Source organism: Osmerus mordax, chromosome 5 (genome assembly GCF_038355195.1).
Source record: "Osmerus mordax isolate fOsmMor3 chromosome 5, fOsmMor3.pri, whole genome shotgun sequence".
Taxonomy (NCBI): domain Eukaryota; kingdom Metazoa; phylum Chordata; class Actinopteri; order Osmeriformes; family Osmeridae; genus Osmerus; species Osmerus mordax.
The window spans coordinates 8113872-8130991 of NC_090054.1; the positions used below are offsets into that span (position 1 = coordinate 8113872).

Consider the following 17120-nt stretch of genomic DNA (forward strand, 5'->3'; position numbering starts at 1 on the left):
ATTTAATATTTAAATTGTATTTTTAGATTGTTTAGTTCTTAGAAATAGTTAAACTTTTGTACTTTTACTTAATTTAATATCTGTATATGTTTAGTGTTTTGCACCTCCCTGCCACAGTAAATTCCGTGTTTGTATAACATACATGGCGAATAAACCGAATTCTGATTCTGATTACGTGAGGTAACAGAAGTGCATATTTTACGCGTTCAGTGTGGACAGAGAGCGTCCGATGCGACGCGACAGTCGGACGCTCGCATCCAGTTAGGACACGGTGTCAGAGCCATAGAAAATGGCTCTATGGCTCTGGCCTGGCTCTGTTGTGCAAAAATCACGTGCTGTTCACGTGATTACCATTGCGTACAGGCTTCCAACAGGAAAGGATTCCTATTGATCGAATACGAAATTGACGGATTTAGGTACTGCTAGGCTACACTTCTATCTAGCTATCCCAATTTAAACTAATTGTTATAGATCTCTCAGTGAAAACCTTCACGACACGTTAGTAGGGTTAGGGTTCGTCTGATTCTGATTAAGGGTAGCCTACTGATATTTTCTTTTACTCGAGTGTTTGAAGCCCAAGGCAATACAAGCTGAAGCCGAGCGTTACCAACGAGCAATATAACAAAGGTAAGGTTTGGTCTCTTTCCTCATCCCTCTCTCACACACGTTTCATGAGTGAAACATATGCTCTATAGTTTATAAGCTCACAGCGGGCACATACCTATGGAAGTTTCCCATTTCCGCCAGTAAAAAAAATCAAGACAAAATAAGACAATTGAGATACTAGATCGAAATAATGATACTAAGTGATAATTATGAAATACTAAATCGACATTTTGAGATAATTAAATTGAAATTGAGATACTAAATCGAAATGATGAAATACCAAGTACGCATGTACTCCAGTATGACGCTGAAAGTTGTAGGTTGAAAGTGGCGCAGATTCCAACTTCTCAAAGCAGTAACTAACTAGAGAGGGTACAATTTCCGGGGAAGTTGTAGGGTGTGCTTGCTTGCATCGGTTGCAGATGGGTCCGTTTATTAACTGTAATTTTTACAACTGATATTGTATTTTATATAAAAATGCCTTATTATTTATGAAGATTGCATAGATTTAAAAGCATAGCCTACATTTGTTGCTGCTCATGTACAATTCAAAATACACAAAGTGAAGTGTAGCATGTCCCTGTACTACTGTAAGTCGCTCTGGATACGGGCGTTTGCTAAATGAATAAATGTTATGTAGAATGAAACCTATAAGACTTAAACGTCACCTTAAGTTTTTCCCTTCTACAGTAGTGATATTTTCAAGCATTTAGCCCACTCATATTGAATTCATTCATTGACAACCACCTTTGAAACAAGCTGAACCCCCTTGAAACAAGCTATTCTAAGTAACAACGTTGTTACCGGCAGTATTAGATAGAATAGGATTGAAACAGTACAGTACCATCTGCTAACTGAAAATATGCCCCCCAAAAACGTAAATAAGCTTGACGTTTATTTAGGGGGAAATGGCTAATTCAAAATAATTTAGCTGGAAGCGATCAATGTCAGTAACAATGCCAAATACGACTAGTGATGTGTCGTTCGTGAACGATTCGTTCATTTTGAACGAATCCTTACAAGGACTCGGGAGTAACGAGTCCTCTCAAAGAGTGATTCGTTCATTTTCTCGTGGCCGCGCATCGGGACTGTTGCATAGGCTCGTCCAAGTAAACAGAAATGATTCGTTCATTACCCGACTCGGTCTTCGGGTACGAGTCTTTGGATTATTTTTCACGTGACCTGCATAGGCTCTGTAGTGGTAGCTAGAGGAAACGCTAGAGGGAACGATTCGTTCATTTCCCGACTCGGTCTTTCTACGAGTCTTTGGATCATTTTTCACGTGACCTGCATAGGCTCTGTAGCGGTAGCTAGAGGAAACGAACGATTCGTTCATTTCCCTACTCGGGTCTTTTCTACGAGTCTTTGGATCATTTTTCACGTGACCTGCATAGGCTCTGTAGTGGCAGCTAGAAGAAACGAATGATTCGTTCATTTCCCGACTCGGTCTTTCTACGAGTCTTTGGATCATTTTTCACGTGACCTGCATAGGCTCTGTACTGGTAGCTAGAGGAAACGAACGATTCGTTCATTTCCCGACTCGGTCTTTCTACGAGTCTTTGGATCCTTTTTCACGTGACCTGCATAGGCTCTGTAGCGGTAGCTAGAGGAAACGAACGATTCGTTCATTTCCCGACTCGGTCTTTTCTACGAGTCTTTGGATCATTTTTCACGTGACCTGCATAGGCTCTGTAGTGGCAGCTAGAAGAAACGAATGATTCGTTCATTTCCCGACTCGGTCTTTCTACGAGTCTTTGGATCATTTTTCAAGTGACCTGCATAGGCTCTGTACTGGTAGCTAGAGGAAACGAACGATTCGTTCATTTCCCGACTTGGTCTTTCTACGAGTCTTTGGATCCTTTTTTCACGTGACCCGCATTGTATTTTTTAGCTGAGGAAACAGTTTCCTCATTCCCTTTCGCGTGGCCGCTGTTTTAGTAAGACGTGAATGATATTCGCTCTCAACCACACAAGCTTGAGTTTAAATACATTATTTAATGGGAAATTACTTACTGTACATGCAAGTCTTGAATTACTTAAATGTATGTTGCTGCCAGTAGCCTACTATGCGCAACAGTCTTAGTACATCTATGCACGTCCAGAGCCTGTTTTAAGGAGAGCCTGGCCACTCCCTATTAAGCCCCATTGTACTGAATTTTGTTGCAGTTCCACTGGGAGTGATCGCGGTCGAGTGCAGAATGAATGGGAGTCCATGGAGCTAAACGGCTAAATTTGTCTCTTTCACCTGATTGTCGTTGAGAAATCTCAGATTTTATTGTAGTTTTTATATGTTCAACATGGATTATAGGTCGAAAATTGAATGAACAAGCACATTTGTCCTTTCTATTTCTTACAGGGTGAGTCGTTGTTGCCCATAACACGCTAGCATTCTGCTAACGAATGCTGATTGGTTAGTGAAGGACTGACTACAACCAGAGATCCCGCTTGATGGCATCCGCAGCAGAATCAGAATGTCAGAGCATTAGCAACATTAGCAACAACATTAGCAACCCAACACTCTTTCGAGCATGTGTATTGACAAGGAGAGCCTAACCTGTCAGCTGTGTTGTCGATAGCTCGAGAGAAAAAAGGAAGTGACCAGAGCTTGCCGTGAAACAATATCTCTGGTCGTACAATGTGTATGACGTCAATGACATTTGAAAAGGCTTTTTAGAACAAAAAGGCGCCTTCAAAAAAATCTAACACCCAGCAGTGTGTATTTGTTTTGCCTCCCCTTTCGAATTCAAAATTCAAATTACTAGAAAAAAATTATATCCTGAGAAAAGTGGATTTTGAGGGGTATAACTCCATAGACCTCCATTCATTCTGCACTCGACCGTTAGCGCCCTCATATGGAACTAGAGTGGAACTGCAACCAGTTCAGAACCCGGAAGTTTCCCGAGAGTGGCAGTTCTCTCTTTATTAGACATTCTCTGGCACGTCGTAGTTATGCGTTGTTGCCAACGTGTGCTGACGTTGTGACGTTGGGCTTGCACTGATTCCCTTTGGCGACAAAAGGCACTTTTTGCCACAAAAACGTAATTTCATCTTAAACCGTGCAACGGAACTTGGATAAAAATACAAGCAACGCAATCGCAAACAACACAAACCTTTTGACACTGGCGTTGTCTATGTAGCGCAAATATTGATTGATCCTTAGGGGTGGGAAAATAATTTAAAAAATAATAATAATAATATATATGCGAGAGAACAATGATTGTGCTCGCCAAAGGCGTGAGCACACCCAATAACAGGAACGTTATTAAAACACAAACGCCACCTTTTATAGATCCACGCTAGCCTTATAGATCTAAATCGTTAGTCAATTAATTTGAGGTATTAACGTCATTTTATTTTAAGGCACTACCTTTCTAGTGCGAAAGTGCATTCTTCAACAAGCTTTTCATACCAACAAGCTTTTCATACCAACAAGCTTTTTCAACCATAGACTGGATTTATTTTGCGCACTAGTTAGCTCCTTGTCATATGACGGAGCGCAGTTACAAGGAGTGACTGACGGCTATTATTAACCTCTAGAAATCTGTATTTAAGTTTAGAATGTAAAGATGAAGTTTAATTTAGGGATGCTCCGATCTGATCGGCCGATATTCCCATTATTGGTTTTGATCAGCGTTCTCAAAACGGCCGATCAAACATGGCCGATCAAACATGGCCGATCAGATGACATAAAATCTGCGAGAACTACTATCAGAGACGTTTCAATAAAACTTTAGATAGGCATTTCAAGCCGCTAGTGGTAAGAAATGATTCTTTAACCTTTAGATGCACGAGTTCTAAATATTTCCGACGCTTCAACCAGAGTTAATTTTCCAAAACGGAAGCTAGCTAGCTTTAGTTAGCTTCCTTTACCTAGCATAATACTCGTAGCAATGCTACTACCTGCTAGTGTTACTTGTTAGCCTCCTAATTGTACATTTTGAAGCCATACTATAGAATTTGTCATAGTTTTTGTCTATCGGAAAATAGTCGGTTGGAATTTTCAGAATCGCACATGTGCGACGTTACTCTGTGAGACCCGCATTCGAACGAAAACAGTCATGGACAGCCACTGCTTTTTAGAAGGCCAATAAAGACCGCTTTCCTGCTCTTGCACAAGCAGCATGAGTCTTCCTCTCCGCACCTTGTACAAGTGTAGATAGCGAACGACTTTTCAGCACAGCAGGACATATTTTAGATGAGAAGAGGAACAGGTTGACTCCTAAAAATGCTGATATGCTTATATTTATCAAGGCAAATCTGCCAGTGATGCTGCTTAATCAGAAGTAAGGTTTGAATACTCTAGTATGCCCCCTCTCCGAGTGAGTGAGTGCGTTAAGTGAGTGAAGTGAGAGTGAGTGAGACACTATACAGATAGATATACATGTTTTTTTTTGTTGGTTTAATTGCTGACTTCCTGTGCACCATCAATCTTTATTCTGTATGTTATCTCCTCCTAAATGCAGACTAATCGACTTGAAACTGACTGACTTGAAACATATTGGATATTTGGCTCTAGCCTGTTTATGTTGCAGTTAAGTTTGTATTATTAATTTTCCACAGGAAAGCTACTGTATAAGCTCCAAGTTCTCTTGAGAGCCTCCTAGAGAGTGGAATGTTGCACATGTGATTCTATTGTTGTGATTTTTATTTAAAGATTAATATTTTTATTATTATTTTAATATTTATTATTATTTACACATTTTATAGTAAGCGAGAGAGCTTCAACACTGGAATGTTGCACGTTCCCTGCAATAGAACGGATGGTTGTCAATTCAGGGGGTCAGATGGCTGAGCGGTTAGGGAGTCGAAACCGTGATCGGTATTATCGGATCGGCAGATACTGATTTCGGTGATCGGCACCAAAAAACCTGATCGGAGCATCTCTAGTTTAATTGGTTTTGTAACGTTGGATAGACGGTAGACCGGTCACTTTATCAGCTCACAGCAGGCCAGCCTACTGTACAGTAGGCAAATTAGCGAGCGTTGTGTAAAGAAATTAAAACACTTCGCACCTTAGCGATTATTTGCACTCGCACAAATCCTCTCAAATATATTTTGAGGTAGCACATGCACAATTTTTGGAGCATATGAGACCAAAAGGGTCACAATGTTAGGGCTGCAACTAACGATTATTTTAATAATCGATTAATCTGTCGATTCTTTTTTTGATTAATCTATGAATTGGATAAAAAAAAAAAAAAAAAAAAAAGCATTAACTTCCAACCCTTTATTCAAAAACAGAACTGACAGTGCAAATTGACAGTGCAAAACATCTTCAGAATGTGCACAAACAAGCACACAATTTTTAAAAAGTTATTAATATTAGTGTGGATGTAATGCTATTTTCCAATATGAGCAATTTATTTGAGTTTTGTTTAAAACGTTATTGAAAATTGAAAGGTTGTGGAAGTAGGCCAGACTTGATTAGAATAATCTGGTGTATATTTAAGATTTGTTGACACAATTTTGAAAAAAGTTAAGATTTGCGAGGATTAAGCTATTTTCAAAGATTAGTCATTTTATTTGAAACTTAATTGAAAAAGTAAAGGCTGTGGAAGTATACCAGACATTGTTAAGATACTCTGGTGTCTGTTTGAGGTTTTATATTCCTAAAAATATTATAAAAGTATACATTTTTCAAAATGGTATGGGTTGTTTTCACCCGGTCCCTAAAGTGATGCTGCAAAGTATCATCTTCCGAATGTGAGACGAATGTCGAATATGAAACTAACTTCACCTCGGTCAATTAACACACTGTTTCGATGTATTTAGTGTGAAATGCTCCCACACCTTGGGTCGTACTGATTTCTCTGCCTCCGCCATGTGTTTCAGAACAACGTTACTCAACAACGTCTCTCCGATGGCCTTTCCTCTACCTCTGCTCCGCGCTCAACTAAACTTTGTTTTTAAATACTCAAACATCTCTGCGACATATTGAGTGGCGTAATAATCACGCGACACAACGAATCGATAATGAAAATCTATTTAATCGATTCGTTGTTGCAGTGCTACACAATTTCAAGCCATGCTGTAGTACAGTAGAAAATAGTATATTGCTAAATTCTTGAAACATTTAATCTAGGCCAAACCAAATCCAACTATTTGCCTATATTTTGTGCCAAAGCAAGATGTGAGGCTACCCACATTTAAATGCATTAATTGAACCTTGTAATCCTTTACAGACCCCCTCACTCGAACAGTGACCCTGTGTGTTTTGGTGTGAATATGAATCTGACACCTCTCCTCCTCTGTATTTGCTGCTGTTTTACAACCTCAGCCTATTTTTTCACATCTCCGTGAGTATATCCATTTGACTAGGCATAACACACCTGAGTTACCAGAGATCAATGTTCAGTCGTACTATGATGGAGAAATGAGAGTTTGATTATGTTCTGTGGCTGATCACGGGTATGACATTGGACTTTTTGATTGTTTTACCTCTAGACACGTGTGGACCAAGCTGATACTGACCCACCACTGGCCCAGCACCTTCTGCAGTGTATATGTTCCTTTATCTTACTTCCCATAACCATTAACCCTTATCCATGATCGTGTGATGTTCTGCTCATATGATTAACTATCAGGTCACATGACTAATTCTATCGAGTTAAAAATATATATATTTTGATGATGTTGCACAGGAGCTCACTAACTGTACAAATGTTATCAGTGTTTCTTCTAGGATTTTTTTTTTAGCAGTGGGGGCAGGTCTGTCCGAACAACAACCCCCCCATCCCCGCCGCCAAATGTTTTACGTATGAAACGGAACTGACACTTCGCTGCAACACAAACAAACATTTATTCACCTCTATTCACACACAATGCCGCCATCTTCTTCTCCTCCACTCTCCTCTCTTTCTGCCCTGTCTCCTGTTACATTGTGCTTTTCTGCTTCACTCTGCACTTGCACTTCACTCTGGTTTTGTGCTTCACTCTTGTCTCCTCCTCTATCCACCACCTGCACTACTCCTGCCTGTCTGCTTCTGTCACCTGTCTAATATTTTATCAGGCAACCAGTAATAACGTAGTAAAATTTTGTAGAAGCCACCGCTAGTGTTTCCTCCAGATAAAAAAAAGAAAAGCATTGTGGGCATCTGAGTGGAAAAAACTCAAGCTACTTAGCTAAGTAATGTGAACTTTAGGCTACCTGGTTATCTTCATCATCAGGCGTCTTCCTTTTCTTAGAGAAATATTTTAACAAACTCATCTGAAAAATAAGTAATGAATAATAGCGTTATGATTCGGAAACAAAGTTCACTATATTTCGGAGCAGGTTAATGTTAGGCCACTTAAAGACACCCCTTCCACTCATAAAGTATGTTCTAAAAGGCATAAATGCTGCCAATTAATAACTGACATAACAACTTGTCTAAAGCACACTGTCTGCTTAATTCAAATCAAATGTATTTGTATAGCCCTTTTTACACGCAAGCATGTCACAGAGGGCTTCACATACGCCCATAGAACTGCCCCTCAACCAACCTAAACCCTCAAGGAAGACAAGGAAAAACTCCCAGAAAAACTCCCAACAGGAGAAAAAATGGAAGAAACCTTGGGAGGAGCAATTCAGAGAGGGATCCCCTCCTCCAGAGATGGTTGGTGAGAGAGAGGAGCAGAACACAGGCTAAACATAGTCATACAGTGTCAATGGGTTTTGAAACACCAAAATCCATTGTTCAACTTTATAGATAGGATAAAGGACCGGGAGACTCGCGACCAGGTCCAGCATTGGCCGACCGACGACCAGGCAGGTGCTGACAACTCAAACCCCCCACACCACAAGGGATGTATGTGGGGGGGGACAGAGAGAGGAGAGCAGGGATTAGAGAATGCCAGGAGCAGCTAACAGTTACAGTCATAATAGAATGAGATCCCCACCGGTCAAGTGTGGACTGGTGCAGCAATTTAACAGAGCAAAAAAGGGGTATTTGATGCAGCCCCACACACCAAGACAGCGACAGCCCCCCTCGGTTGGAACATGAAATCTGTTCCAGGGGAAATAACTCTAAAATAAGTTATACTTATAGAATAAGGATGAAAACAACCCGTCCCCCGTTGCCTCCAACTAGTAACAGAAATAATAACAGTAACAATATACAGCAACGGAAACTATAACAGTGACAATATACAGTAACAGATTTACTTTATTTGTAACATCTAGATGTAACATCCAGATGGGGCAATGTGAACATATAAGCTATAATTACAATTTAAAAGTTACATGTGATGCACACAGGCAAACACATACCCCAAATTTACATAGAAGTAAATACACATACTTACCTTTAACAATCGTAGAATTGACTAAACAATAAAGTTTTTAACCTAATTTTGAATGTCGAAACAGTATCAGCCTCCTTAATTGAGACAGGTAATTTGTTCCAGAGAAGAGGTGCTCTATATGAGAACGCCCTACCTCCAGCTGTTTTTTTCTTAATTTTGGGAACCACCAGATAGCCTGCATCTTGAGATCTAAGTGTTCTTGCGGGGCAATAGGGTGCAAGGAGACCGGAGAGGTACAGTGGAGCCAATCCATGCAGAGATTTGTAGGTTAGTAGTAGAACTTTGAAGTCAGCTCTGGCTTGGATAGGGAGCCAGTGTAAAGAGACGATGTTATGTGATCAAACTTTCTTGTTCTAGTCAATAGTCTAGCAGCAGAATTTTGCACCCGCTGTAAATTTTTTAGGTAGGTAATTGGGAGGCCAGAGAACAACACATTGCAGTAGTCCAATTGGGACGTGACAAATGCATGTATTAGTTTTTCCGCATCCTTTGAGAGGAATTTTCGTATTTTGGCAATATTACGTAGATGGAAAAATGCAGTTCTGGTAATTTGCTTAATATGGTACTCAAACGAAAGGTCTGGGTCCATTGTGACTCCTAAATTTTTTACCAGCTGGCTTTGAGAGACTTTGACGCCATCTAGGTCTAAGGTCAGATTGGATAAATTATTTCTGTATTTTTTAGGACCGAAAATTTGAACCTCGGTTTTATCCAAATTAAGAAGGAAATTTGCAGTCATCCAAATTCTTAACCCAGAAACACATTTTTCCATAGCATGTGGAAATTCTCCAGACTTTATAGACATATATAGCTGAGTATCATCTGCATAACAGTGAAAATTTACCCCAGAGGTTGTAATTATGTTTCCTAAAGGCAACATATAGAGTGAAAATAACAGAGGGCCTAGAACTGAACCCTGAGGTACTCCGTATTTTACAGTGGAGCTCCTGGATGAGCAGCCATCATAGTGGACATATTGTGATCTATCAGATAGATACGATCTAAACCACTTAAATGACGTACCAGAAATCCCAACATAGTTCTCCATACGTTCCAGGAGAATCTCATGATCCACAGTGTCAAAAGCTGCATTTAGGTCTAGAAGAACCAGGACAGAGATAGAGCCTGCGTCAAAGGCTAATAATAGATCATTGACTACCTTGGCTAATGCAGTTTCAGTGCTGTGGTGGAGACGAAATCCACACTGGAGAGGTTCATAAAGCTGATTTGAGGAGAGGTGCTCAGTGAGCTGTTGTGCCACAGCCTTTTCAAAAATTTTGGAGAGAAATGGCAAATTTGAAATTGGCCTGTAGTTGCTAAGACAACCTGGATCCAGGTTTGTTTTTATCAGTATCAAATAGGAACTTAGTGTTGTGCTTGTTCTTACTAATCAACTTAAAGAAATATTCTGATCTGGACCTGATGAGGACTAGCTTGTACTCCATTTGGCTGTCCTTCCAGGCCAGGCGGAAATCTTCCAATTTAGTGGTACGCCACTTATGTTCTAGTTTTCTAGTGGACCTCTTGAGAGTGCGGGTTTCCTCTGAATACCATGGAGCCAATTTATTGTCTTTTCTTTTCCTTGGTTTGAGTGGGGCAACAGAGTCTAGGGATAGCTGAAGAACCAAATTCAGATTCCTCGTTTTAGCATTTAATGATTTATTTGGGATGTCAAGTGCTTCTAGTGCAGCGGGTAGAATACTAGCCAGTTCCAGATCTGTGTTTGGGGTTATGCAGCGTCTAGTAGAAATATTCTGAGTGCCTTCAAGGCTCTGGCAGAGGTCCATTTTGAAGGTAACCAGGCAGTGGGTCAGATAATATAGGATTGTGGGGGTGGACAATCACATCACTAATCTTGATTCCCTGCGTGAGAACTAGATCCAATGTATGCGAGTGAAGATGGGTAGGTTTGGAAACCACCTGAGTGAGACCTGGAATACATTAGAGCAGTAAAGGCCTTACTTAACGGATCCTTTGGGTCATCCACATGAATTTTAAAATCACCCATAATTAAGATGTTATCAGTATATTTCACAAGATCAGCACTAAAATCTGCAAATTCCTCCAGGAAGAGGGAATATGGGCCGGGGGGCCGGTATAGAGTAACTATACAAATTGAGGGAGGTGGGGCAGGAGTACTATCATTATTCCTTTTTAAAGTAGTTGGTGGTTTCATGCAAATTATTTCAAATGATTTAAAGGTGTTTACAGATTTTAGGCTGAGGTTGAAGCTAGCTTCATATATCATAGCAACACCACCACCTTTCTTTAATACACGAGGGATGTGTGAGTACGCAAAATCCGGAGGCGATGCTTCATTCAGGGGGGAATTTTCGTCAGGTTTTAACCAGGTTTCGGTGAGTCCAATCAAGTCCAGGCTGCATTCGGACATCAGATCATTAATCAAAACGGCCTTTGTGGATAGAGATCTGATGTTTAGGAGCCCAACATTCCAGTATGGGTTTTTGGGCGGCACTGTCATCAGAAAACTTAGTAGGAAGAGCAACGGGGGAGCAAGGCTGAATACATATTAAATTGGTATAATTCCTAATAATTGAAGGCCGAAATTTAGAAAAAGGGCAGGGGACAGACACCGTCTCAATGGGAAAAACGACATCAGCAACCACACTGGCTACACTACAAGCTAGGCTATCGGGCCCCCAACAGCTCACAACATACCCATCAATAAACCTATCAGACTCTCTAAGAGACTGTGGCCCGGCTTGTTCTAGTGAGTGTCAGGCCTGCTCTAAAATAGCTTCAATATTCCTAGACAATAGAAAAGCACCTCTCCAGCTCGGATGGAGCCCGTCGCTTTTCAACAAGCCAGGTTTGGCCCAGAAACGAGACCAATTATCTACAAATCCTAAACCCTGTTCTGAGCAGAAGCGAGCCAACCAACGGTTAAGAGAGACAAGTCTGCTGTAGATCTCGTCAGTCCCCCTAACAGGTAGTGGGCCAGAGACTATTACTCGATGCTGACACATCTTTTGAGCAAGGTCACATGCCCGAGCTATATTAACCTTCGTGACCTCTGACTGCCTCAGCCTAACATCATTGGTGCCGACATGAATGACAATATTCTCATACCTATCATCAGTGCGTGCGCCATGTGCCTTAGCTTGGGCCTTTGCCTTAGCCCTAGTGCTAGCCAGCACCCTAAGATTAGCTTCTATGTCGGTAGCTCTGGCCCCAGGTACACAGTAAACTGTCGCTGGTTGCTCCAATCTAATGTTACGAGTGATGGAGTCACCGATCACCAACGTCTGAGGAGTCCCACTCCCACCATGCTGCAAAGGTGAAACCGGTGCGGCTAATCTTGAGTCTTCCTTCGCGCTAGGACTCCCTGCCAGTGATGCTGCGCCAGTCGCATCTAAAGTGACTAGTATACGTTCTTCCTCACGCGACTCTCTAACAGTCAACTTTTCGAGCAAAATGACACATGTAGGACAATGTGAGTGGGTGTGAGACATTATAGTTAATTTACGTTAATAGTTTATGCCAGCCAGGATAATCCGTCAAGAGCGTTGAGTTGGCTAGTTCAACAGGAACAGTAGCGTCGGGCTCCAAGGAAGAAAGCCGCGCCGAGTAAACCTTGTTAGCTTGTTAGCTCATTAGCCTTAATGACTTAATTTGATCTTGTCTTAATTTGATCTTGACATATAGGCTAAGCATTCTGTAGCAAATAATAACAATAAACCCACTATTAATGACATTATCTTAATGTGTGTAACTACTTCAGCATAATAATGCACCTAAAATACAAACGTGAGCAAGGGCGTACAGCAATCGCTATCGATCAACAGCCACGTGCAATTTAGCTAGCAGGTGAAGAATACAAACAATGAAAATCACCAGTTAACTTAATTTAAATTTGCAAGAACTATAGACTAATACAATAACAGGCTTAAATGAACTGACAACATAAGTTATACGACTTACAGTTCTCAAGGACGCACACATGCAATCTCCACTGGCTAGTTATCCTCCGGGGCAGTCTCTTTTTTCTTTCTCTCCCTTTTCTGCCGAGTGGCACGCGTGCCCGCTCGTGGTGTGAAGCGCGTGTTTGTGCTATTCTAAGACATGCACTCTTACAATCACTGCTGATGGACGGCCTTTTGTACATCCCTATTTCTGATACCGTGGCGGCAAAATCAACATAGAGGAAACACTGGTTATGGATGTATCTATGCTTTCTGAATCTACAAGACTGTGATTCGAGGATTTTGCTTTTACATTTTGCATTACTACAGGTGACTTTGCAATTACCTGTAGTTGCATGTATACATTAGAGCCAAAGGACAGATATGGTAACATATGTACTGTGGTGCTATTGTGAGCTACTGTGATGATAATGTTTATCCACAGATGGAGCATTGCCATCCCAATATCAGCTACTGGACTGTGCACGGCCTCTGGTAAGAGCAGCACAACTAAACCATACTTAACACAACACAGCGCAACTATGATCTAACCAGCACCAGTCTAAGTCTACTGGCTAAGTCTTCTGTCAGCATCTCAGACATGATGTACTTAGTAGTGGGGTACATGCTGATATAGACAGACTAGGGGGATCGAGACTGCTGGTCAGTATGGAATAAGTGTTGAGTCAGACGGTCACCACTTGCCATTTTGGTTTTATGCAATCTACAAACAAAGATCGGAAAGTTAGTCACATGATTTAAGTGAAGGAAACAAGTTGTCTAACATGTTTATACCCATGTCTGTCTGTGTGCCAGGCCTGATAAAGGAATGGACTGTAACAATTCTTGGCACTTCAATGAGAGTCTTATTGAGGTACAGTCTGCCAGCTTGCAACTTCCCATAATCATCCTTCAGCAGGAAAACTGTGGACATAGCTTTTAATGTTAACAATTGAACTTGAACATTTTGTATTGTTGATCTTACTGAAAGATTGAACTAGCCTGTTTGTGTGTGTGCACCATAGACTGTTTATAAAGATGAACAACGTGTCTCCGCTTCCTCCCACTGTACAAAAATGAAGCCAAAATGTATCGGGTGGTGGAGCTGCGGTATTGAGGTCCCGCTCTTACACCCGCCTGATAGGGTTGTGTATTGTTTCAATTTTATCGATTCTGATTTTCAAATCCGGTTCTTATCAAATCTTGGTTCCAATTCTATTTTCTTCTGGTGAATGTTCTGCAGTGTTTCCCCTACCATTATATTAGGGGGGCGCCCCGGCCCCCCTGGAAGGTCAAGTTGATAATAAATAAATCAAAAATCCCCCCCCAAGCTGTCAACCTAGGGGAAACCAGAGCCTCTTTAAGGAGAGCCTGGCCACTCCCTATTAAGCCCCATTATAACAAATTTTGTTGCAGTTCCACCAGAGTTCCACTGGGAGTGATCGCGGTCGAGTGCAAAATGAATGGAAGTCTATGGAGCTAAACGGCTAAATTGGTCTCTTTCACCTGATTGTCGTTGAGAAATCTCAGTTTTGATTGTAGTTTTTGCATGTTCAACATGGATTACAGGTCGAAAGTTGGATGAACGAGTACTTATTTCCTTTTGATTTCTTACAGGGTAAGTTGTTGTTGCCCATAACACGCAAGCATTCTGCTAACGAATGCTGATTGGTTAGTGAAGGACCAGAGATCCCGCTTGATGGCATCCGAAGCAGAACCAGAATGTCAGAGCATTAGCAACATTAGTAACAACATTAGCAAACCAAAACTCTTTCTAGCATGTGTGTTGACAGGGAGAGCCTCCCCTGTCAGCTGTTTTGTCGATGCCTCGAGAGAAAAAGGGAAGTGACCAGAGCTTGCCGTGAAGCAGTATCTGTGGCCGTACAATGTGTATGACGTCAATGACATTTTAAAAAGCTTTTTAGAACAGAAAGGCGACTTAAAAAATGTAACACCCAGCAGTGTGTATTTTTTTTGCCTCCCCTTTCGAATTCAGAATTCAAATTACTAAACAAAAAATTATATCCTGAGAAAGGTGGATTTTGAGGGGTATAGCTCCATAGACCTCCATTCATTCTGCACTCGACCGTTAGCGCCCTCATATGTAAAGAGTGGAACTGCAACCGGTTCAGAACCCGGAAGTTTCCTGAGTGGCAGTTCTCCCCATATTAGACATTCTCTGGGGAAACACTGTTCTGTTAGCTAGCTCTGATTCTGATGTGCAAATAAACACAAATCAAAATCAAATCAAATTTATTTATATAGCCCTTTTTACACGCAAGCATGTCACAGAGGGCTTCACATATGCCCATAGAACTGCCCCTCAACCAACCTAAACCCTCAAGGAAGACAAGGAAAAACTCCCAAAAAACTCAACAGGAGAAAAATGGAAGAAACCTTGGGAGGAGCAATTCAGAGAGGGATCCACTCCTCCAGAGACGGTTGGTGAGAGAGAGGAGCAGAACACAGGCTAAACATAGTCATACAGTGTCGGTGGGTTTTTAAAACACCAAAATCCATTGTTCAACTTTATAGATGTAGGACAGGACCGGGAGACTCGCGACCAGGTCCAGCGTTGGCTGACCGACGACCAGGCAGGTGCTGACAACTCAAACCCCACAGGAGAATATCCATTTATATTTCTGTGAAAAACTAAAAACATGTCACGCTTTCTGTATTTATTAAACAACATTTGTGGCCTATTATCTATACTGTAGGCTACTATACACTATATAGCTACAAAGAGCATGCAAAGTCAATGTCAAATTGTGAGATGGAAATAAATACGAGGGAGGGGTAGGCTAAACTACAAGTTTATTTGCGAGACGCCCCATTTGTGCGTTGTGTCCGACTGCTGCCATCAACTACCAAATTATCGTAAACACTGCTGATACAGCTCTGCAGCTAACTAGCTAACCTACTATAGGAACACACACAGCTAGCTAACTCCTACGTTCATTAAGACTCAATTGTTTTCTGACATCTTAGAAAACTCTCAGACAAATTAGTAAAAAAGTCAATTTTTCAATTTTTTGTGTCCCACTGCCATTTTCGTTTCATTTTGTCGAGTGATCATTTAATGGAGAGGAAGTAGGCTAGAAACCTTTTGGTTTAAGCTTTGAGCTGTAAAATCAACTCATCAGCCTGTAGCCATGTGAAAGGCTCAACTGGGGTAGAACAAGCAGCAGTGCCTCTAAGAAACCTCTTAGAAATTAGCTAATTTATCTACCAAAAAATACCACCAAGTATAATACCCTTCCTAATAAAGTTAGGAACCTAAGTGAGGAATCGAGGACTGTGCTTGTCTTATTGAATCCACGGTTCTTGGAAATTTGGAACCAGTTCTAAAATGTAACCGGTTCTTTTAACCTTTGCAATGTGGGGGGTCTGAGACAGCCCAAGGGTTAAAAGAAAATGCTTCACTTTGTTTTTGTATGCGGTAAAGTGGGTCACAATGACTGATGGGTCAGAATGACCCGAAGATAAAACAAGGGTTAAGTAGCTTGATATGCTTTTCTGTGATAGCAACACTATTTTTGTCAGTGTTACAGCTAGCGAAAAGCAGGCGCTCGCATAGCTCTACAACAAAAAATAGAAGTAGGTTCCCCTTCGTTCTTCTGGTTAGCAGTCCTACACACATCATTGGGTGTGCTCAAGCCTTCGGCGAGAGCACACCCACACCTTTGTTCTCTCACATATATATTTAGGGTACCTCCGGTAGGAGGGAACCTATTGTATTGTTGGTATTCTTATTATTAGGTTCCTCCGGTAGGAGGGAACCTATTGTTATTGTTGGTATTATTATTTTTCTTCTCCTTGCGCCCCAATATCTCAAAAAGTCCCTGGTCATAAATTTTCTAATTTGGCACATTGATACTACATCCAAGTGGGTACTCCCACACCAAATATGGGCCACATCGGACCATAGGGGGCGCCACAGGCCACGCCCAAAAGTCCGATTTTCAAAGTGATGGCATTTCCACCCCATTGCTCCAATTCTTCTGAAACTTGGTGTGCATGCCTCATTTTTCATGAGGAACAAAAAAGCCTCAAGGACCCATAAGGTCCGCCATGATGGATTTTCCTGTACTGTGATAATTTGGGAAAACCTTCAAAATTCCTCTTCTCTTGAACCAAAGGTGAAATTGACTTGAAATTTGGTACAGATATGTATCATTGATGTATCTAAAAACGTTACTTAAGACAGTTGAATCAAATACAAAATGGCTGAAATGGGTGTACTTATGTAAATGTCCACATTGCCTCAATATGTTTGTGTCACTAAATCAAATGTCATTTTGAATGATG

General features: G+C 41.1%; 2 protein-coding genes across 4 annotated transcripts in view; one reads left to right on the plus strand and one right to left on the minus strand.

Annotated features, from left to right (window-relative positions):
- The first annotated feature begins 312 nt into the window (after window positions 1-312).
- Window positions 313-17120, plus strand: part of rnaset2 (ribonuclease T2) — a 35523-nt gene continuing 18715 nt past the window's right edge. The window contains exons 1-5 of one of the 3 annotated variants that reach the window (XM_067236001.1): window positions 313-627; window positions 6789-6902; window positions 7051-7105; window positions 13258-13307; window positions 13629-13686. In XM_067236001.1, coding sequence (XP_067092102.1) covers window positions 6832-6902; window positions 7051-7105; window positions 13258-13307; window positions 13629-13686 — 234 coding nt within the window. In that variant the 5' untranslated portion in view covers window positions 313-627; window positions 6789-6831. Of the gene's footprint in view, window positions 628-6788; window positions 6903-7050; window positions 7106-10524; window positions 13143-13257; window positions 13308-13628; window positions 13687-17120 lie in introns of those variants that run through there. The other 2 variants (XM_067236003.1, XM_067236002.1) reach the window with 2 other exon arrangements.
- LOC136943249 (uncharacterized) lies at window positions 11628-12362 on the minus strand. Its single transcript, XM_067236510.1, has one exon. The coding sequence runs from the start codon at window positions 12360-12362 to the stop codon at window positions 11628-11630; it is 735 nt and encodes a 244-aa protein (XP_067092611.1).